Source organism: Nomascus leucogenys, chromosome 11 (genome assembly GCF_006542625.1).
Source record: "Nomascus leucogenys isolate Asia chromosome 11, Asia_NLE_v1, whole genome shotgun sequence".
NCBI lineage: Eukaryota > Metazoa > Chordata > Mammalia > Primates > Hylobatidae > Nomascus > Nomascus leucogenys.
This window is the reverse complement of record NC_044391.1, coordinates 100,791,150-100,813,705: the sequence shown is the minus strand read 5'-3', so window position 1 is coordinate 100,813,705 and position 22,556 is coordinate 100,791,150. Positions and strand designations below refer to the sequence as shown.

Genomic DNA, 22,556 nt, shown 5'->3' with positions numbered 1-22,556 from the left:
AATACAAAAAAATTGGCTGGGTGTGGTGGTGCACACCTGTAATCCCAGCTACTCAGGAGGCTGAGGCAGGAGAATTGCTTGAACCTGGGAGGCAGAGGTTACAGTGAGTCGAGATCGCACCACTGCACTCCAGCCTGGGTGACAGACCAAGACTCCATCTCAAAAAATAAAAAAATAAAATAGACAAAAAGGCCAGGCACGCCTAAAGTCCCTGCACTTTGGGAGGCCAAGGTGAGTGGATCACTTGAGCACAGGAGTTCAAGACCAGCCTGGGCAACATGGTGAAACCCAGTCGCTACAAAAAATACAAAAAAATTAGCCAAGCATGGTGGCACATGCCTTTGGTCCTAGCTACTTGGGCCATCCTGAGGTGGAATGATCACTTGAACCCAGGATGTGGAAGCTGCAACGAGCCCAGATCACCTCCAGCCTGGGTGACCCCAATTCAAAAAATAAAAAACAAAAATTAAAAAGGGCAAAAGATCGTATAGACATTTCTCAAAGGAAGACGTATGAATGGCCATTAGATATGTGAAAAAATGCTCAACCATAATTAGGGAAATGTAAACCAAAACCACATTAAGATATCATCTCACCCCAGTTAAAATGGACATTTGAAAAAAAAGAAAAAATAACAAATGCTGGTGAGGATGTGGAGAAAGGGGAACGCTCATCCACCATTGGTAGGAATGTACAGTAGTACAACCACTATGAAGAACACCATGAAGGTTCCTCAAAAATCTACACATAGAACTATCATACAATCCAGCAATCCCTTTGCAACCTGTGTCCATCAACAGATAAATGGATATAGAAAATGTGGTATGGACAATATTATGAAAAAGAATGGGATTCTGTTATCTGTAGCAACATGGATAGAACTGGAGGTCAGTATGATAAGTGAAATAAGCCAAGCCTAGAAAGACAAATATTGAATGTTCTCACTTATATGTGGGAGATTAAAAAACGGATCTCATGGAGGCAGGGTAGAAAGGTGGTTACAAGGCTGGGAAGGGAAGGGGAGAGTAGGAAATTTAGAAAAATTAGTTAATGGTTACAAGAATACATTTAGATACAAGGAATAAGTTCTAGTATTTGATAGTACAGTAAGTAAATTATAGTTAGCCATAACTTATATAATAATATACTTATATATACTTATAACTTGTTATCTTATTTTGAAATATATATTTTAAAATATATATATATTCAAATACTCTGATTTGACCATTATACATTGCATACATGTATCAAAATAGCATATTACATGTACATTATCAATAAAAATAATAAAGCTATTTGTTGAATGAATGGCCTGTGGCTTTTCAATTCACTTGTGTGTTTAGGCAGCAAAAAATTATTTCTCCATTTGGCCTTAAGTGGAGACCCACTGGCCTGAATCTTAGGAAGCCCGGATTCATTTTTACTTTTATGAAGAATGTAAAACATACTTCTAAGATGAGATGCATTGATAAGCTGTTACAGGTTTGAAAATCCTGAATGCTTATGGTAAAAAGCCATTTTGGAAGCTGAAGTGTAAATGTTTTAAATGTTTATTTTTGTAAATACTGAGTTTGTGTTTAACATCTGAGCCTCAGGTTTCTAATGTGTGAAACTCAAGAGAGTAATACTACCTCTTAAGTCATTTTGAAAATAATATTGGGTGCAGTGGCTCAGGCCTGTAATCAGCACTTTGGGAGGTGGAGACAGGCCAATCACCTGAGGTCAGGAGTTCAAGACCAGCCTGGCCAACACAGCGAAACAGTCTTTACTGAAAAATACAAAAATTAGCCAGGTGTGGTGGTGGGCACCTGTAATCCCAGCTACTTGGGAGGCTGAGACAAGAATTGCTTGAACCTGGGAGGTGGAGGTTGCAGCCGAGATCGCGGCACTGCACTCTAGCCTGGGTGACAGTGCAAGCCTTCGTCAAAAAAAAAAAAAAAGAAAATAATGTTAAAAAATGCAGTTATTTAATATAGTGTCTAGCAGACAATAAATGCTTAATAAATGATAGTCATTTTTAGCTTTTACTCACATTTTTTATCTCTGCAGGAATCACATTACCTAGTGCAACTACTTCCCCAGTGTTTACAAAAAAGGACTCTGAGGGATCCCAGAGATTGCATCCAGGAAAAGAGCGCGCGCGCGCGCGTGTGTGTGTGTGTATACCTGTCTGTGTGTATGTGTGTAGTTTAAAAAAGAACAATATATGCCAAAAAAAAAAAAACCATGAAAGCATTATAAACTTTAAAATTTGTTTACTGAAAATCTGTTTATTAAGGAGTTAACATTTTAGAGTTGGTTCAATACTTTATGGAACTTAAAATCCTGAGTTGCCCCTCAATAATACATACATCTACAGTACAGGCATTTGTACAAAATACTATAATTACTGGTGCTTAACATTATTAGACTTCTTTTCTATAACTTCCATTTGTCAGGTAAATAAAACACTAACCTTTCAAAGTTGCTACAATTTTAGGAGTTCACAAATTCCTCTCTCTCCAGTTTTTATTAGTACATTTTAAACCTCCTTTGGGGACTGGAAGCCAAACCCTCCAAACAAAAGCCTCAGTCTGAACCAACACTGAGAGACAGTAATGTCAGAAGCTCTTTCGTTTTTCACGGAGAGCAAAAATACAGAATATATTTACTAATTTATTTTCCAATAAAAAGAATATACTTTGGAGAAAAAAAATGCTTAATTGTCAGGAGTTGCTTTTGGAGAATGATCAATAAGTTCCTTGTCAATTGTCTCATAGTAATACCACGGTCCATCTCCTCTCACACGCATCAATCTTCGTACTTCCAGCTCCTTTAACCTGTAACAAATGGAACAGTAATATTGAGATTCCAGCACTTCCAATTATAAATTTAATGAGCCATTTCCATAAAGGACAATCACTGGAGTCTGCTTTTATGTAAAGTATAATGTCCCTCCACAGACCCTTATGTAGGCATATATGTGGTATATATCTATAAGCAAAATTTGGGACTTGTTTTTGACTTTTATTATGTTGCTTATGTAGGTAGCTATCAGTTTTTTTTTTTTTTTTTGAGACGGAGTCTTGCACGGTTGCCCAGGTCGGAGTGCTATGGTGCAGTCTCAGCTCACTGCAACTTCTCCCTCCCATGTTCAAGTGATCCTCCTGCCTCAGCCTCCCAAGTAGCTGGGACTACAGGGGCCCACCACCATGCCCAGCTAATTTTTGTATTTTTAGTAGAGACAGGGTTTCATCATGTTGGCCAGGCTGGTCTCTAACTCCTGACCTTGTGACCTGCCTGCCTTGTCTTCCCAAAGTGCTGGGATTACAGGCGTGAGCCACTGCATCCGGCTTACCAAACAGTTTTTAACACCAAAACATTACTCGAATTCATAACGAATTCTCTCCTTCACTGTGCCTGCACAGATCACTTTCATCTGAATTGTTACAGTGCTTTTCCTATCTTCTCACCTTTTAGATGCTAGGAGAGTCATTTACAGAATGTCTACTACTATGGCCATATGCTGTGCCAGGTGCTAGGAATTAACAAGTGAATAAGCTTTTTTGGAGTTTCACATCTTGTGTCTGCCTATCACCATTAGGACAGAAAACTTTCCGAGAGCAGAACTGGTTTTTTATTCACCAGCATTATCCCAGGCCCAGTCAACACCAGACACTCAGTCAATATTTATACAAACATAAATAGAAAGCAAGAAAAATCAAGATTAAGAAAAATATTCTCCAACTCTAACATCTACTTACTTGTCCTTGCCCTTCTTCACAAATTGAATAATCTCTTATTTTATACAGGTGCTTTCCCTCTTCCATATCTAAGTCTTTGAACAAACGATCACACATTCCTGAAGTAGTCCCTTCTCCATCAAACCTTTTACTTTCTGTTTTTATAGAATACGTACTTTTTCATAGGACTAAAAATTTATCACAGTTAAATAAGTCACTTTATGAACCAACCAGCTCACTTACCCTATGGGAGATTATATGCCTTTGTGAAGGTATGTTTATTGATCTTTTTTGAAGGATTAAATAACGTTCTCTTTCTTGTCTACTCTTTATAGAGTATAACTATCCAAACCGTGAGTAATTAAAATATTTATCAACATGAGACTAACTGGTTAAATTATGATTCATCCACATAATGGACTACTATGTACCTGCTAAAAATAATGAGAATCTGTATGTAGTAACATGGGAGGAGATGCTACATATACTGTTATGTTTTAAAAAAACAAGGTATAAAATAAGCATGTGTAGCACCTTCCTATTTCATTAAAAAATAGTAAGCTGGGAGCAGTGACATGTCTGTAGTCCTAGCTACTTGGGAGGCTGAGGTGGGAAGGTTGCTTTAGCTCAGGAGTTCAAGTCCAGCCTGGGCAACACAGCAAGTCCCCATGTCAAATAAAAAAAAACAAAAACAAAAGCCAAAAACAGGCTGGGCAAGCTGACTCATGCCTGTAATCCTAGCACTATGGGAGGCCAAGGCAGGAAGATTGCTTGAGCCCAGGAGTTCGAGATCAGCCTGGCTAACAGAGCAAGATCTCATCTCTACCAAAACAAACAAACAAACAAAAACCCCCCAAACAATTAGTTGGGCATGGTGGCCAGCACCTGTGGTCCCAGCTACTCAGGAGGCTGAGGCTGGAGGATTGCTTAAGCCCAGGACGTCGGGGCTGCAGTGAGCCATGACTGCAACACTGCACTCCAGCCCAGGCAACAGAACGAGATCCTGTCTCAAAAAAAGAAAAGGAAAACATGGGTGAATACTAAAAAAATAATTTTGGAATTATATATTTACTGATTTAATTATCATCAGAGATCTCTGTATGACACAAAATCCCAAAAGCTAAAGACTGTCAAACCTGACAATAATTATAAATGAGTAAATACATAGAAAGTAATTAAAACACTAATACAAAATGTACTCAAAAATTTATTAGCGGCCAGGTATGGTGGCTCACATATGTAATCCCAGCACTTTGGGAGGCTGAGGCAGGCAGATCACTTGAGGCCAGGAGTTCAAGACCAGCCTGGCCAACATGGCAAAACCTGCTCTCTACTAAAAATACAAAAATTTGCAGGGCGTGGTGGTGGGCGCCTGCAATCCCAGCTACTCAGGAGGCTGAGGCAGAATCGCTTGAACCCGGAAGGCAGAGGTTGCAGTTAGCCAAGACCATGCCACTGTACTCCAGCCTGGGAGATAGAGCAAAACTATCTCAAAAAAAAAAAAAAAAAAAAAAAAAAAAAAGAAAAAGAAAATGTTATTAGTTACTATTACAGATTTGTTATCTGAAAATGTAAAAACACTTCTGTGTTGCAAAAATTTCTACACTGCCAAAAGACAATATATAGAGAAAGAAATACACACAGCCAGGTGCAGTGGCTCACGCCTGTAATCTCAGCATTTTGGGAGGCCCGGAGGGTGGATCGCTTGAGCCCAGGTGTTTGAGACCAGCCTGGGCAACATGGTGAAACCATGTCTTTACAAAAAATACAAAAATTAACTGGGCATGGTGTCATGCACCTGTAATCTTGGCTACTAGGGAGGCTTGGGTGGGAGGACAGCTTGCACCCAGGAGACCAAGGCTGCAGTGAGTCAAGATCATGCCACTGTACTCCAGCCTGGGCAACAGAGCAAGACTTTGTCTCGGGGGAAAAAAAAAAAAAGAAAGAAAAGAAATACACACAACTAACAGATATATTAAAAAACTACTCAACTTTACAAAAAAATATAAAATTGAAATGATGAGGTGACATTTTTCAATTACCATATCAGCAAAAATGTTTCACTTTGATAAATTCCATTACAGAGAAACATGGAAAACTGAAACATGGAAACTGATGAAGAAACAACTGGTGCAACTTTTTGGAGAGGTGTTCCGCAATATCTACCCAAAGTTTAAAAGCATGTGCTATTTGGCTTATTGATGCCACTTCCAGAAATTTATTTTCCAGATATGTTACATAAATATGTAAACAATATGGGGGAAAATAAAACACAGCAGTATGTATAATAGCAAAAAACTTGGAAAGAACCCAAGTACCAGCAATAGGGGACTGGTTAAAAAAAAAACACAGGCACTCCAAGTCAATCCTAAGCCAAAAGAACAAAGCTGGAGGCATCACACTACCTGACTTCAAACTATACTACAAGGCTACAGTAACTAAAACAGCATGGTACTGGTACCAAAACAGACATAGAGACCAATGGAACAGAACAGAGCCCTCAGAAATAATGCTGCATATCTACAACCATCTGATCTTTTTTTTTTTTTTTTTTTTTGAGACGGAGTCTCGCTCTGTCACCCAGGTTGGAGTGCAGTGGCGCAATCTCGGCTCACTGCAAGCTCCGCCTCCCGGATTTATGCCATTCTCCTGCCTCAGCCTCTCCGAGTAGCTGGGACTACAGGCGCCCGCCACCACACCCGGCTAATTTTTTTTTGTATTTTTAGTAGAGACGGGGTTTCACCGTGGTCTCAATCTCCTGACCTCGTGATCTGCCCGCCTCGGCCTCCCAAAGTGCTGGGATTACAAGCGTGAGCAACCGCGCCTGGCCAACCATCTGATCTTTGACAAACCTGACAAAAACAAGAAATGGGGAAAGGATTCCCTATTTAATAAATGGTGCTGGGAAAACTGGCTAGCTATATGCAGGAAGCTGAAACTGTATCTCTTCCTTACGCCTTATACAAAAATTAATTCAAGATGGATTAAAGACTTACATGTTAGACCTAAAACCATAAAAACCCTAGAAGAAAACCTAGGCAATACCATTCAGGATATAGGCATGGGCAAGGACTTCATGTCTAAAACACCAAAAGCAATGGCAACAAAAGCCAAAATTGATAAATGGGATCTAATTAGACTAAAGAGCTTCTGCACAGCAAAAGAAACTACCATCACAGTGAACAGGCAACCCACAGAATGGGAGAAAATTTTTGCAACCTACTCATCTGACAAAGGGCTAATATCCAGAATCTACAATGAACTCAAACAAACTTACAAGAAAAAAACAAACAACCCCATCAAAAAGTGGGTAAAGGAAATGAACAGACACTTCTCAAAAGAAGACATTTATGCAGCCAAAAAACACATGAAAAAATGCTCATCATCACTGGCCATCAGAGAAATGCAAATCAAAACCAAAATGAGATACCATCTCACACCACTTAGAATGGCCATCATTAAAAAGTCAGGAAACAACAGGTGCTAGAGAGGATATGGAGAAACAGAAACACTTTTACACTGTTGGTGGGACTGTAAACTAGTTCAACCATTGTGGAAGTCAGTGTGGCGATTCCTCAGGCATCTAGAACCAGAAATACCATTTGACCCAGCAATCCCATTACTGGGTATATACCCAAAGGATTATAAATCATACTGCTATAAAGACACATGCACATGTTATGTTTACTGCAGCACTATTCACAATAGCAAAGACTTAGAACCAAGCCAAATGTCCAACAATGATAGACTGGATTAAGAAAATGTGGCACATATACACCATGGAATACTATGCAGTCATAAAAAAGGATGAGTTCATGGCCTTTGTAGGGACATGGATGAAGCTGGAAACCATTGTTCTCAGCAAACTATCACAAGGACAAAAAAACCAAACACTGCATGTTCTCACTCATAGGTGGGAATTGAACAATGAGAACACATGGACACAGGAAGGGGAACATCACACACCGGGGCCTGTTGTGGGGTGGGGGGAGGGGGGAGGGATAGCATTAGGAGATATACTTAATGTTAAATAATGAGTTAATGGGTGCAGCACACCAACATGGCACATGTATACATATGTAACTAACCTGCACGTTGTGCACATGTACCCTAAAACTTAAAGTATATATATAAAAAAAAAAAAACAGGCAGCACCATAAGAGAGGGGAAAAATTATGTATGTCTAGCTTTTTAGTATGTATATAAAATATAAGAAAGAAAATCCACATAGCTTTCCATAACAGCATATATCCCTTTCTTTTTAATGGCCACATTATATATTTCATTGGATGGATATATCCATCCATCTGCTTCCCAGCTGGGGCAACAGAGCAAGACTTCCACTCTAAAAAAAAATTTCAGAAATTTAAAAAAGAACTCCTTTTAACCTGACACATATCTCCTAATAATCTCCTTGTCACCAGTTTCTAATTTTCACTCCAAAAAAGCTAATTCTATCTTTATCCCTTTTTTTTTGAGATGGAGTCTCGCACTGTCACCCAGGCTGCAGTGCAGTGACATGGTCTCAGCTCACTGCAACCTCTGCCTCCCAGGTTGAAGTGATTCTTCTGTCTCGGCCTCTTGAGTAGCTGGGATCACAGGCACATACCACCACGCCCGGCTGATTTCTGTAGCCTCCCAAAGTGCTGGGATTACAGGTGTGAGCCACTGCATCTGGATGTATCTTTATCCTTTTACATAAAGCATCCTACAGTGCTGAAATATTAATAGTTTTATTAATTCTTTTTTTCTGGTGGTTTGCAACCTTAGGAAGATTTTCTTTCCCACCTACCCCCTCTTTTTTCCTACCGTAAGTCAACCTTTTCAGCTTCAATCTGAAGGACGGCCATTGTTCTTTCATACATCTTTTCAGGACTATCAAAGAAATTACGGGCAATCCATCTCGATATGGGATGCTATAAGAGAAAATTCGTTTAGTATTAGTCCATTTCTGAATAATACTTTGCTTTACTAGTTGACTATTCTTTAAAATGATCATTTCAGTTAGATAAACCAATAACATCTATGTAACTAATATACATATATATAAAATAATTTTAACAGATTAGGTGGATACTATTTTTGTCCGCATTTTAAAGATAAGTGAATCGCACAAAGTTACGCAGCTAATAAATGGCAGCACCTGGACTCAAACCAGGTCTGTCTGAATCCAAAGCTGTGTACTCTTTTCCATTACACTATGCTGAGTATCTTAGGTGGCAGATTCAGAAGCCAAACCCAGGTTTTGGTAATTCAAAAATGGAGCTCTTTGCACCAGTTAGCATAAACGAACTAAGTGTAAGGTCTGCCTTAAGATTTAATGGTTTAAGATTTATATTTAAAATATAATTCATTCAGATAATAAAACATGATGGGACATACTCTATTCAAGGGTCACAATAACACTTGTAAAAACAAATAACAAAATTAATTTTGGGTTTTGGTAGCAGTGGCAGTATGGTATAATGACCAACAACAGTTCAGGCTCTGGAGTCAAAGTTGTCTGGGTTGAAATAGTGACCCTATCTAGACAGGTCACTTAACTCTTTTAGCCTCAGTTTCTTCATCTCCAAAGAGGGAATAATAATAGTACATTTTACATGGGATGAAATAATAAATATTTGTAAAACACTCAGCACAGTACCTGTTACACAGTAGGTGCTCAATAAATGACAGCTAGCATTACCATTGGTGAAATCTTTCCTAAGGCATTGAACTTAGGATAAATTATGTTACTCTGTTAGGCTGAGAACACACTGCAATCATTCTTTAAAAAATTGTAAAGCTTAAAATGATTTTTAAAAAAATGAAGTACTAAAACTAGTTGTTTATAAAAAGTATGCAAAAAATGTATCTGCTTGATATAAAAAATGAAATATAAAACTCTATCACAGCTGGGCACAGTGGCTCACACCTTTAATCCCAGGACTTTGGGAGGCTGAGGTGGGTGGATCACTTGAGGCCAGGAGTTCGAGAAAAGCCTGGCCAACATGGTAAAATCCAGTCTCTACTAAAAATACAAAAAGTAGCCAAGAGGCCAGGCACGGTGGCTCACGCTTGTAATCCCAGCACTTTGGGAGGCCGAGGCGGGCGGATCACGAGGTCAGGAGATCGAGACCACGATGAAACCCCGTCTCTACTAAAAATACAAAAAATTAGCTGGGCGTGCTGGCGGGCGCCTGTAGTCCCAGCTACTCGGAGAGGCTGAGGCAGGAAAATGGCGTGAACCCAGGAGGCGGAGCTTGCAGGGAGCCGAGATTGCCCCACTGCACTCCAGCCTGGGCGACAGAGCAAGACTCCGTCTCAAAAAAAAAAAAAAAAAAGTAGCCAGGAGTGGCAGCACACACCTGTGATCCCAGCGACGTGGGAGGCTGAGGCATGAGAATCGCTTGAATGCGGGAGGCAGAAGTTGCAGTGAGCCGAAATCGTGCCACTGCACTCCAGCCTGGGCGACAGAGCAAGATGCTGTCTCATAAAAACAAAACAAAACAAAATACCTGATTATATCATAATTGAATTAAGACATTAACTAGTGCGTTGACAAGGCATGTAACAGTATGTAATTGTCAATGTCCCATACAAACCTTATAATATTCCCAGTGTTCTGGGATATAGCCTTCTGGAATTTCTGCTAGTTCAGCTTGACCTAATAAGAAAAAATGGTTATGTTCAACTTTAGCATGAGGAGTTTATAAAATTAATTCTTCACCATTAAAGTAAGAAACCAACTTCTTGTGGTTTTAAAGGATCCTTTAAAAAATTTGTACCAATGAAGATATCTAGTATTTTTAATTCACTTTAATCTGGTTGAAAATCAATTCATTTGTTAGACATTTTTAGACATCTCTCTGTGTAAGGCATTATTTATAGGTATTCCATGAGTTTCTCATTTTGTTTTTATATACTGTAACAAGATATAATAAAAGACATATTATTCCTTCTGGTCTTCCCTATACCTATGATACAAAACATTTTAGGATTCAAGGTGTTAGAAGTACTTTGAACAAAATTTCCCATGAAAATCTAATGTTTACTGTCATTGACATTTTCATTTTTTGTAAGAGGATTATATTGTGTTTTTTTTTTTTTTTTTTTTTTTTGGGACAGTCTCACTCTGTTGCCCAGGCTGGAGTGCGATGGTGCGATCTCAGTTCACTGCAACCTCCACCTCCTGGGTTCAAGCCATTCTCCTGCCTCAGCCTCCCGAGTAGCTGGGATTACAGGTGCCCGTCACCACGCCCAGCTAATTTTTTGTATTTTTAGTAGAGATGGGGTTTCACTATGTCGGCCAGGCTGGTCTCGAACCCCTGACCTCATGATCTGCCCGCCTCGGCCTCCCAAAGTGCTGGGATTACAGGCGTGAGCCACTGTGCCCGGCCGAGGATTATAGTTTTATATGTTCTAGGATAGATTAAAAAATTCTTAGTTGAGATTTGGTTATTTTAAGATAAACTGCCATGCTTATGCTTATTTAATTATTTAAAGAGCTTTTCATTACAATATCCATAATTTCTTTTTTATATTAATGTACATATGTTTTAAAAATTTTTCCAATCTGGTGGTGCTGGCAGGGGATGGAAGTGACTTACCAATGAATACATTCACCAGAGTTATGAAAATTGCTACTGGAATCCCAGTCAATGCAATGTAGAATCTCTAAGATAAAAAATAAAAAAGTGTTTCTCATGACCATTTCGTAACTCTCCCCACACACAAATCATCCTCATATGATTTCCTCATATTTCTTATAAAATAAACTTGCCAAATTGGGCATACAGTACCAAATTATTGATTTCTGTGATTTTACTTTTTGGTAAAGCAATGCCATGAAGAAAATAATACGTTAAGAACAAAAGTGTAAAAACATCAGGGTGATTTCTACCACTTAAAAGGATTTGAGCTGGTCATAACAAGAAAAGTAAGGGCTCAACCAAGGAGATGAAAAAGGTCATTAAACACAACGGAAGGGCAAGAGAGTTTTAAAGTCAGTACTCAAATGATGATTCAGAGCTTTATCTACAGTGGCAGATGGTCTAGACAATCTCCCATTTTCTAAGCCTCTACTTTGTTCCTACAGAGCCTTGAGACAGAAATATAGTCAGCATTCTAAATAAGCAATGTAATTATATTATTGCTAAATTAAGATTGCACTATAGATCCCTGTTACTCTCTGAAATCAATGTTCTTGAACAACATATAAATATAAAATCATATCAAAAAATAATGTAGCTCCTTTATTTAAACAAGTCTTTCAACAAGTTCTTTGGTAATTTAAAGAATATTTTAGTTATAGGAACACAGATTCTATTTCGAAACGCCATAATCTTCAGAAGAAAGGAATGGTTCAAGTTTTACCTCCATTTAGTGTAAATCCTTTTGTGATTAAGGAAAGCTTCACTAATTTAAAGAGAAATTCAATAACAAATCAGACTTTACAATCTCAGTATCTTCTACAGAAAGATAAATTTATAAAATAAAATATTTCATAAAATGAAAGATGTTTTCTAAAGAGGCAAAAATTTTTTCCCTGTTACATGCAAAGACTTTAATTCAACAAAAAATTTAAACTTACCAATAACTTCAAAAAACGCCTGTCATAGAATCTAGAAGGTTTGATGACAAATAGTCTTTTCCCATGGTCTCCACTGTGTCGAACAGGAGCTAGAAATATTGAAATACCCTGTTTCATACAAGGTTCATATGGGTATACTGTTATATTCTGAGTTAAAATCAGATTATTAAAAAAAAACAAGGATCCTTTTGTAGCTCATAAGCAGGATGACTGGGTTTTCACACTCATGTGTGAGATGTGCCTCCCTCAAACCTTGTTATGAGGTAGGCACATTACCCATTTGACATGAAACAAAAAGAAAATATACATTCTTAGATGTTTAATATGAGTTAAGATTTTAAAATGTCTTATTTGAGTAGTAAGGCCAGGTCAGACAGGATATCTTTAAACAAAGATGGATCTACTGTTCTAAAGTATAACTTTCCTCATTTTAATTCAAAGTTAAAGTATCTAAATAATCATCTTAATTTGTTTCAATAGCAGGTAGGGAGGTTAGGTACTTAATGAGCTGCTCATCTGTGTCTCCTCTGCAACAAATATTTGCTAATGCTGCAAAAGAAATACATTTAATTTAAATTATTCCATTATGCCATTTCACATGACACATTATCTGTATTATATGTATTATTATGCTGCAAAATAGATGGAAAGGACCAGCAGTATTTATTCAACAAATCACCAGCAGGAATTAGAACTTGTTATCAAACTACACACTCCAAAATATCTTGATAAAATCACGTGGTAACCCATTGCTGATTAAGAATATCCTCTTCAAGTCTCCCCCCTGACAGAATTTAATCAAGCCTTGCTGGAAGTAAACTGAGGCAAAATTTCACTTCTGGATCCTCTTTTTACATTCTTCCTCTTGAAGGTCTGGAAGGATCACTAGAGGCATTCCAAGCCGTTTCCACTGGGAACAGGAAAGGATCTAGCTGTTACTTAGAAACTGAGGTTCCTATGTTTTCACTGTGTAACTACTCTCAAGGATATTTTGCATGTGAGTCACTGTGGAATAAAAAACTTTAATTTCCCATTAAAGGAATTTCAGTCATAATAGATGTCAGAAAGATCTGAATCTTTTGTTCATGTTTAATGTCTGGAATGCCATCCCCTCTCCTGAAATCTATGTTAGGCCCAGATAACATCTTATCTTCCAAGATTCCAACATTCTTCCCAACCACACGAGATCTTTCCTACTTTTGAATTACTGTACGTTATTGTGACGTGTATATTTGTGTTCACTGCTGCCACTTTTAAGTATAAATATCTTGAAAGCAGGAACTAGCTTCTTAATTTTGGTAACACCTGCAGCAGCTTGCAGTTAGTTTGGGAGGTTGATTCACAAGAGGATTAGAAACTTGCATGAATTTACTACATATAATTCATACTACTAAGGCTTTTTAAATAACAAGATTAAGAGAATTTGACAAAGTAAGTATGGACTTCAGCAAATCATCTGAAAGATACATAATAGAATTTTTTTGTGGACTAGATGAAGAAAACGGGTTGGATGACAGTACAAAGTACTCATTAATTCAATACATATTTAATTGCATACTATGTGCAGATCCTATGCTAGACCTATATATGGTCTAAGAGGGATATAGATCTTGCTGGGAGAAATACACACTACACAAATAATTACAAATCTGTAAGGGTAACAAGGGAAAGAAATAGCATACAGTGGCCCAGAAGAAAAATTCCTATTTAGACAAGATGGGGGGATTGGGAAGAGGGGACATTATAAGCTGAGAGAAACAGCAAGTTAGAGAAATTTGTAATGGGTACTTGATTGACTGTAACCAAAAGGTACTGATTAATTACTGCAGTAACCTGGCAAAGGGATCTCTCAAAAGCCCTGCAGCATCAAGGTTTTTATGAATGGCTTAGATGAGGTGGATACAGCATTCCTGACTTGTCGAGTCTTAGAAACACAAAGCTACTGCTACAAGAGTGGCTAAGGCACTGATGAAATGGGGTCCCAAAAGAGTCTTTACACACATTACAAAAGGCTGAATCTAAAAGGATTCAATATAATAAGGTAAGTGGAACTTCTGCCTGGAACTCCCAGAAATTTAGTTGCTCACAAAAAAGTCAAATCAGTCAATCTGATACACTAGAAGTACGGGGTCAAAACAGGATGATCTTCCCTGTCCCTTATCCCCTGACTACACCTGCAGAAATGTGTCCATTCAAGAGCATACTCTTTTAGAGGGACAATCTATTTTCAGCTTAGTATTAGTTTGGTGCAAAAGTAATTGCAGTTTTTGCAACTGAAAGTAATTGCAGTTTTTGGCCGGGCATGGTAGCTCACGCCTGCAATCCCAGCACTTTGGGAGGCCAAGGTGGGTGGATCACCAGGTCAGGAGATTGAGACCAATCTGGCTAACACAGTGAAACCCCATCTCTACTAAAAATACAAAAAAATAGCCGGGTGTGGTGGCGGGCACCTGTAGTCCCAGCTACTCGGGAGACCGCAGGAGAATGGCGTAAGTAAACCCAGGAGGCAGAGCTTGCAGTGAGCCTAGATCGCGCCACTGCACTCCAGCCTGGGCGACACAAGTGAGACTCCGTCTCAAAAAAAAAAAAAAAAAAAAAAAAAAAAAAAAAAGTTTAATGCACTTAGTAATGTGAACTGCTTGCTCTTTCTTTACACATATTACCCAATTATTAAACAATTAGTCATGTCATTAAAAGTCCTAGATAACTTATTAATATTGTTTCAAGGTATATTTCATAGCATGTAACTCTTTTTTTCTTTTTTCCAGAGACAAGGTTTTTTGCTATGTTACTCAAGCTGGTCTCAAACTCCTGGGATCGAGAGATCCTCCCACCTTCAGCTTGCGGAGTAGCTGGGATTACATCACGCACCACCACAACCGACTTGCCCTTAACTCTTTTTAAATGTTTTGAGCCTTCATGATTTTTGATGTAGTAGGGCCATCTGCTTAAATCTAAAAATATTAGTGTGTAACCAGGAATGGTGGTGCATGCTTGTACTCCCAGCTACTCAGGAGGCTGAGACGGGAGGATCACTTGAGCCCAGGAGTTTGAGGTCAGCCTGAACAACATAGCTAGACCCTTCTCCCTCAAAAAAAAAATTAAATTATTAGGGTGAACATTGCTTACAATGAGGTGACTACCAGGATTTCTGGAACCCTGATCCTCCTGACACCAAAAATAGGCGCCTTTCACTGCTCTCTAAAGCCTGAAATTTCTCCATTAAGTACTCATTAATTTCATAGGCCCAAGGCTTCAATGACTAATTTTTAAAAATGCAAATAGCCTCAGAAAAGTTATTAAGCCTTTGACGATTGCGATTTTTATAAGAATTGAATAAGATAATGTAGGAACTTTTTGTGTGTCAAAGACAACAACTGGGCTGGGCGCAGTGGCTCACACCTATAATCCCAGCACTTTGGAAGGCTGAGGTCAGGAGTTTGAGACCAGCCTGGCCAATATGGTGAAACCCCACCTCTACTAAAAATACAAAAAATTAGCCAGGCCTGTGATCCCAGCTACTCGGGAGGCTGAGGCAAGAGAATCGCTTGAACCCAGGAGGCGGAGATTGTGGTGAACCAAGATCGCGCCACTACACTCCAGCCTGGGTGACAGAGCGAGACTCTGTCTCAAGAAAAAAAAAAAAAGAAAGACAACAACTGAAAAGTAGTCATTTTCTTTCCCTCATTCCCAGTAAAGGGCACCAACATCTCAATTACCTTGGATAAAAATCTCAATCATCTTCCTTGCATCTATCCTTCATTCATCATTTGCCAAGGCCTCTTGATTCTAAGAGTTAAATTCTCCATTTCATTCCATGCCTTCTTTTCTTTACTGGCCTAGGTAATCAACATCCCCTATAAGCCATCCAATATTCAGAAGCATCTTCCTATAACACACTCCTGATATTGTGCTTCTGCTACAACACTCTGTTGCCTACAAAATCAAATGAAGATACTTTGGCTTTGTAGTCAGTCCCTCCCCTCCCCCAATTTGGTCCCAACTTTCCTTTATTTGCCTTTTCTCCCAACACCTACCTACCCCAAGAGTCACATATCCAATAAAAAAAAAACTCAACCTTTACTTTTCTGCCAGTTCCACCTATTAAAACTATCCTTATAATTCAGTTAAAATGCCCCATCTATTCCATGTCTGGATTAACTCCACAGCACTCTGTTTATACATCCATATTAATACTCTTCACATTTTTAAAAACCATAATTTATGCATATCAGTCTTCAATTATAAATTAAATTTACCTGCAGCTGAGGGGAGAACTTAGCTCATTTCTGGAATTACACCATCTTTGATGTTTAATAAATAATTTAATTAAACAGAATAGCTTTATCTGCTAATTTTCTGAGAAAGGTTTACAGAGGGTGATGAAGAACATGACAGCACTAGATTTTTAGGAAGGATGAGGCTACAGGAATTTGTAGAAGGCTAATGCCAGGACTTCAAAGGCCCAGGCAAAAAAAGAAAAACTAGACAAACTGGACTTCATGAAAATTTTAAAATTTTGTGTCTGAAAGGATGCTATCAGCAGAGTAAAAAGGTAACCCACTGAATGGGAGAAAATATATGTAAATCATATATCTGATAACGCACTGATTTCAGAACACATAGAAAACTCAACAACAACAAAAAACCAAACAATCCAATTTAAAAATAGGCTGGGCATGGTGGCTCATTCCTGTAATCCCAGCACTTTGGGAGGCTGAGGTAGGGAATTTCTTGAGCCCAGGAGTTTGAAACTAGCCTGGTCAACATAGCAAGATCTCGTCTCTACAAAAAACTTAAAAAATTAGCTGGGTGTGGTCATCCCAGCTACTCAGGAGGCTGAGGTGGGAGGATCACCTGAGTCTAGGAGGTTGAGGCTACAGTCAGCTATGATTGCGCCACTGCACTTCAGCCTGGGTGACAGAGCAAGGTCCTGTCAAAAATAAACAAATAAATAAAATAAGCAAATAGCCTGGCAGAGTGGCATGTACCTGTAGTCCCAGCTACTTGAGAGGCTGAAGCAGGATTGCTTGAGTCCAGGAGTTCAAGTTCGGCATAGGCAACATAGGGAGACCTCATACTCAAGTTAAAAAATAATAAGATAATAAATAATAAGCAAAGGATTTGAATAGACTTTTCTGTAAAGAAGATATATATACAAATGGCCAAGAAGCACACAAAAAGATGCTCAACAAAACTAATTAGGGAAATGCAAATCAAAACTACAATGATATCATCACATACCCATCAGAATAGCTACTATGAAAAAACCAGAAAATGACAAGTGTCAGTGAGAATATGGAGGAACTGGAATCTTGTACACTGTTGGTAAACAAAGGAATGTAAAATGGTATTGTTGCTATGGAAAATAGCAGGAGGCTTCCTCAAAAAATTAAAAACAGAATTAGCATATTGTGGAATCCTAGCAAGATACATAAGCAACAAGGAAGGGGCCCCAGGTGGAGGAAAGCAATTCTGCTGAGACACAGCTAATCACAGGCAACCCACAGGCACAACATCCTGTTCCCAAATACCTCGTTCAACACATAGCCCCAGTAGAGTGACCTTATCTGCACATCTTCTCTGCTTATAGCCCCTTCGGTATGACCCTATAAAACTTCCCTCCAGTCCCTGACTCTGCAGATGGCCCCTTCTCTGATGTGCTGCCCATTGTTCTCTTGCAACTCGATCTTCGTATTTTCTCTAATAAATCTGTCCTCTTTACCTATGACTGTCTTGGTAAATTCTTTTACCATCCACAATGCCAGTCCCAGCCAGTAATACCCATGACACACATGACCCAGCAATTACACTTCTGCAGATATACCCACAAGAATTGAAAGCAGGGTCTCAGAAGAGATATTTGTACATCCATGTTCACAGAAACATTATTCACAAGTCATACTCAATGTCACTGATAAGTTCTTGGAAACTGTGACTTTAAGTGAAACCACATACAGCAGGTCCTTAAACAACATCACTTCCTTCTTTTTTATAGGTTCTGATGTTCGCAGTTTCAAGAGCCAATGATGTTAAGTGAAGCTTTACAGTAATTAAAATCTGCAAGTGCTTCGGCATAGTGGCTCACAGCTGTAATCCCAACACTTTAAGAGGCCAAGACAGGTGGATCACTTGAGGACAGAAGTTCGAAGGAATTCTTAACAGAACCCATTTAGGATTACAAGTTTTATTGTGGGTCTGAAGAAACTCCCCAGGTCTCCACAAACAAGTTTACTGGAGGTCTGAAGGAACTTCCCAAACCCCCGTGATTTAGCAGGAGACAAGATAAGGGTAATCACCCCAGCACCTGGACCCATTTACATTAAGTAAATTTACTAAGGCTCCAGAGGAAGGTCCTCAGGACTCAGACCTTAATTATAGATTTTAAAAAGTTAGTCACTTTTGTCTTTAGATGAGTGCACACTTACATGTAGACATATAGCTTAAAAGGTCTACAAGCTCTGAAAAACTGTAATTTTAAGTTGGTCTGGCGATAATTTCCAGGACTTCTCCCTGTAACCGGTTACAGGAATAAAAACTCTTCTGGCAGGGCGTGGTGGCTCATGTCTATAATCCCAGCACTTTGGGAGGCCAAGGCGGGCGGATTACCTGAGGTCAGGAGTTCAAGACCAGCCTGGCCAACATGGCGAAACCCCATCTCTACTAAAAATACAAAAAATTAGCCGGGCATGCAGGTGTGCACCTGTAATCCCAGCTACTCAGGAGGCTGAGGCAGGAGAATCGCCTGAACCCAGGAGGAAGAGGTTGCTGTGTGAGCCAAGATCACGCCACTGCACTCCAGCCTGGGCAACAGAGTGAGACTCTGTCTCAAAAAAAAAAAAAAAAAAAAAAAAAAACTCTCTTCCTCCCCAGTTCATCTGCATCTCATTATCGGATGGCAAGAAATAGCAGCCTGACCCTCAGTTTGATACGGGAACACCGGAAGCCAGGGGTTGCAGTGAGTCAAGATGGTGCCATTGCACTCTAGCCTGGAAGACAGAGCAAGACTGTCTCAAAAAAAAAAAAAAAAAAAAAGAAAAAAAAATTCTGACATATGCTACAACATAAATATGCCTTGGGGATATTATGCTAAGTGACAGACAAATATTATATGATTCTACTTACATGAGAAATAGAGTAGTCAAAATCATAAAGACAGACAGCAGAATGGTGGTTACCAGCGGCTACGTGGAAGGGGAATGCAGAGTTATTGTTTAATGGATACAGAGTTTTAGTTTTACCATATGAAAAAAGTTCTGGAGTTGGATGATGGTGATGGTTGCATAGCATTAGGAATGTATTTAATACCACTGAACGGTGCACTTAAAAATGGTTAAAATAGTAAATCTTATGCATACTTTACCACAATTTTTTTAAAGGCTATTGCTGCCAGGCACTGTTGATTTTTTCCACTCACTCTTCACAACTACCTTTTGAGGCAGGTTAAAATTCTCATCTTTTTTAAAGAGGAGGAAATGCAGGTTATGAGCAATTAGGTGTCTTCCACTTTAGCTTCCAAGATGTGATGTTCACAGACATGGCTTCTGAATTCTAGAGCCAGAATTTGAAGATAGGTAGTCTATCTCCAGAAAAAACAAAACAAGACAGATTCTCTACTACATTAGAGCTTATGTTCTTGTAGGGACAGATATAAACAACCATATAAGAGATTAAAAGCTTTCATATCACAGTGACAGATGCAAAATACCTTTGAAAGCAGGTACACAGCTAAAAACACAGTAACCTTTAGTAAAGATAGCTATTAGATCCTTCCCTGCTCTGATTGGAAAGGGCGCAGAACACGGTAATGACCCTTTGAGAACCCCAAGAAAGGGCAATAATGTAGAAAGAGAAACTGGGGGTGAAATTTTTCTGCAGTTTATCTCCAGCTAGATTTGATTGAATACTACCAGGGCGAGTATTTGAAGGATTTGTATTTGGCTATATGAGGATATCTGTAATCAGAAATGGCTTATAAAGGGATTTTCATCAAGGAATGTGAGCTTATCTAGTTTTGTATCAAGTTCAAATTCCTGCTGGAAATTTGTTAAATATCACTGGTTCTTTGCATCATGTTTCCAGCAAATCCCTATGTATATTGCCTCACCCTGTGGACTGGCATAATTCAAATTAAACTGGGAGAATAGGGGTAAAAACAGAACAAGATATTTTGAGGCTGGAGACAACTTTCTGACTTTAAGTGTTTCACTTCCTCTTTACCTGCTTCTATTGCACAGGGCAAATGGCTTACAGTATATGTTTAACGAAGAGGATTAAATAAATTAATACTTTAAACCCTTAAAATGATGCTTGAGGTCAGGTGCGGTGGCTCACGCCTGTGATCTCAGCACTTTGGGAGGCCAAGGCGGGTGGATCATGAGGTCAGGAGTTTGAGACCAGCCTGGCCAACATGATGAAACCCCATCTCTACTAAAAATACAAAAATTTAGCCGGGCATGGAGGTGTGCACCTGTAATCCCAGCTACTCAAGAGGCTGAGGCAGGAGAATCGCCTGAACCCAGGAGGCAGAGGTTGCAGTGAGCCAAGATCATGCCATTGCACTCCAGCCTGGGCAACAGAGCAAGACTCCATCTTGAAAAAAATAATAAAAAAGGATGCTTGACACGTAACAGGTGCTCAGTAAATGCTGGCTGTCATTATTATTTAGTACAGTGACACACTATTTAATAATTGAGTCAGTTTCCTCATCTGTAAAATGGAAATAACACTGTAATTTCTTTCCAGAGTCTTTGAGATAATAAAGTACACTGAATACCGAGCATTTGATCTTTGCTGATTATTCACACTGCCATGATGAAACTCACTGTCTCCAAAGGGGTCCAAATAGCCCTATTAAGACTGTATTGGTCAGGTGCAGTGGCTTATGCCTATAATCCCAGCCCTTTGGGAGGCTGAGGCAGGCGGATCATTTGAGGTCAGGAGTTCGAGACCAGCCTGGCCAACATGGTGAAACCCCATCTCTACTAAACATACAAAAATTAACCAGGCGTGGTGGTGTGCACCTGTAGTCTCAGCTACTGGGGAGGCTGAGGCAGGAGAATCGCTTGAACCTGGGGGTGGAGATTGCAGTGAGCCAAGATGGTGCCACTGCACTCCAGCCTGGGTGACACAGTGAGACTCTGTCTCAAAAGAAAAAAAAAAAAGACTATATTATGACTTTCCTGAGACCTAGGCACTTTTGCCTTCAAGGGCCCCTTCCTCTAAGTTATTAAAAATAATATTTTATGACTGCATTGGTATAAAACGAACATAATACAGGCTGAATTCGTTATCATATTCATAAACATTATGGTCCTTTTAAAAAAGAAATTTAAATTAAAAGACTTTCGTGGACCCCTAAAACTATCATGGGTTCAGGCAGGAGAATCGCTTGAACCCAGGAGGCGGAGGTTGCAGTGAGCCAAGATTGCGCCACTGCACTCCAGCCTGGGCAACAGTGAGACTCTGTCTCAAAAAACAAACAAACAAACAAACAAACCCTCTCTTCCTCCCCAGTTCATCTGCATCTCATTATTGGGCGGCACGGTACTTACTGTGCCTAAAGAATAAGTTGGCCCTGAGCCTCTTTACCTGTCTACATATTACCTGTCTTCATATTCCTTAGCATAGGTGGGCTTCTCAGCAAGATGACTTTGCATCTGTGACTAGAACCTAGCCTTTGGGCAGGTGGAATTCAACAATAAGCTTGTGCCCTGGAGATACAGGTCTCAGCTCTATACCTTTCTAGACTCAGCTTCCGCAAATTAGCATTAATTGGGATAGTGAATAACAACGTTTTAGAAATGCTAATAATGTAAACACGATCTATCCGGCTACTTCAGGAAACCCCTCATACAGCTCGTGCTTCGTCTCTCCTCTGAAGCCCCAAGCCCACAATTTGTCTCGGCTCCCTCCGGATCCCACCAAGGTCACCCTGAAGCGTCCTCCCTTTTCTCGCCCCGCACCCGCTTCACGCCCGTTCTCCCTAGGCCAGCACCCACCAGCAGCCTTCGGAAAGCCACGAGTGAGGAAGCCCCCAAATCCGAGGCGAGTGCCAAGGGGGCGGCCAGACAGAGCTGCCACCGCGGTAACCGAAACCCGTCGCAACAAACTCATGGCCGCCATGGCTACTACGGGCAAGAGGAAGAAGGGGGGCGGGTCACGGAAGCTGAGAGAGCCAATTTACCAATGAGGACAAAGGCAGGATGTGGCCCTCTTAAGTGAGGGCAAGTTTCTATTCTCTTCACCGCCGGCTTGAG

General features: G+C 39.6%; 1 protein-coding gene and 1 non-coding gene across 4 annotated transcripts; one reads left to right on the top strand and one right to left on the bottom strand.

The window, feature by feature from the left end:
• Positions 1-2,241: 2,241 nt before the first annotated feature.
• Positions 2,242-22,542, bottom strand: NDUFB5 (NADH:ubiquinone oxidoreductase subunit B5). Of its 3 annotated transcripts, XM_003256506.4 has the most exons (6): positions 22,299-22,542; positions 12,298-12,386; positions 11,315-11,381; positions 10,310-10,371; positions 8,535-8,641; positions 2,242-2,822 (listed from the first exon to the last, which is right to left on the bottom strand). In XM_003256506.4, exons 1-6 carry the CDS (start codon positions 22,420-22,422, stop codon positions 2,702-2,704), a joined length of 570 nt encoding a protein of 189 aa, XP_003256554.2. In that variant the 5' UTR covers positions 22,423-22,542; the 3' UTR covers positions 2,242-2,701. The 3 variants fall into 3 exon arrangements, with proteins under 3 accessions (XP_003256554.2, XP_003256555.1, XP_003256556.2); XM_003256507.3 differs by lacking the exon at positions 8,535-8,641; XM_003256508.4 differs by lacking the exons at positions 11,315-11,381; positions 12,298-12,386 and having other exon boundaries at positions 22,299-22,438.
• LOC115837429 lies at positions 12,480-12,583 on the top strand. The gene has a single exon (XR_004032471.1). It is a non-coding gene; the product is annotated as a small nucleolar RNA U13 (small nucleolar RNA).
• Positions 22,543-22,556: the final 14 nt, after the last annotated feature.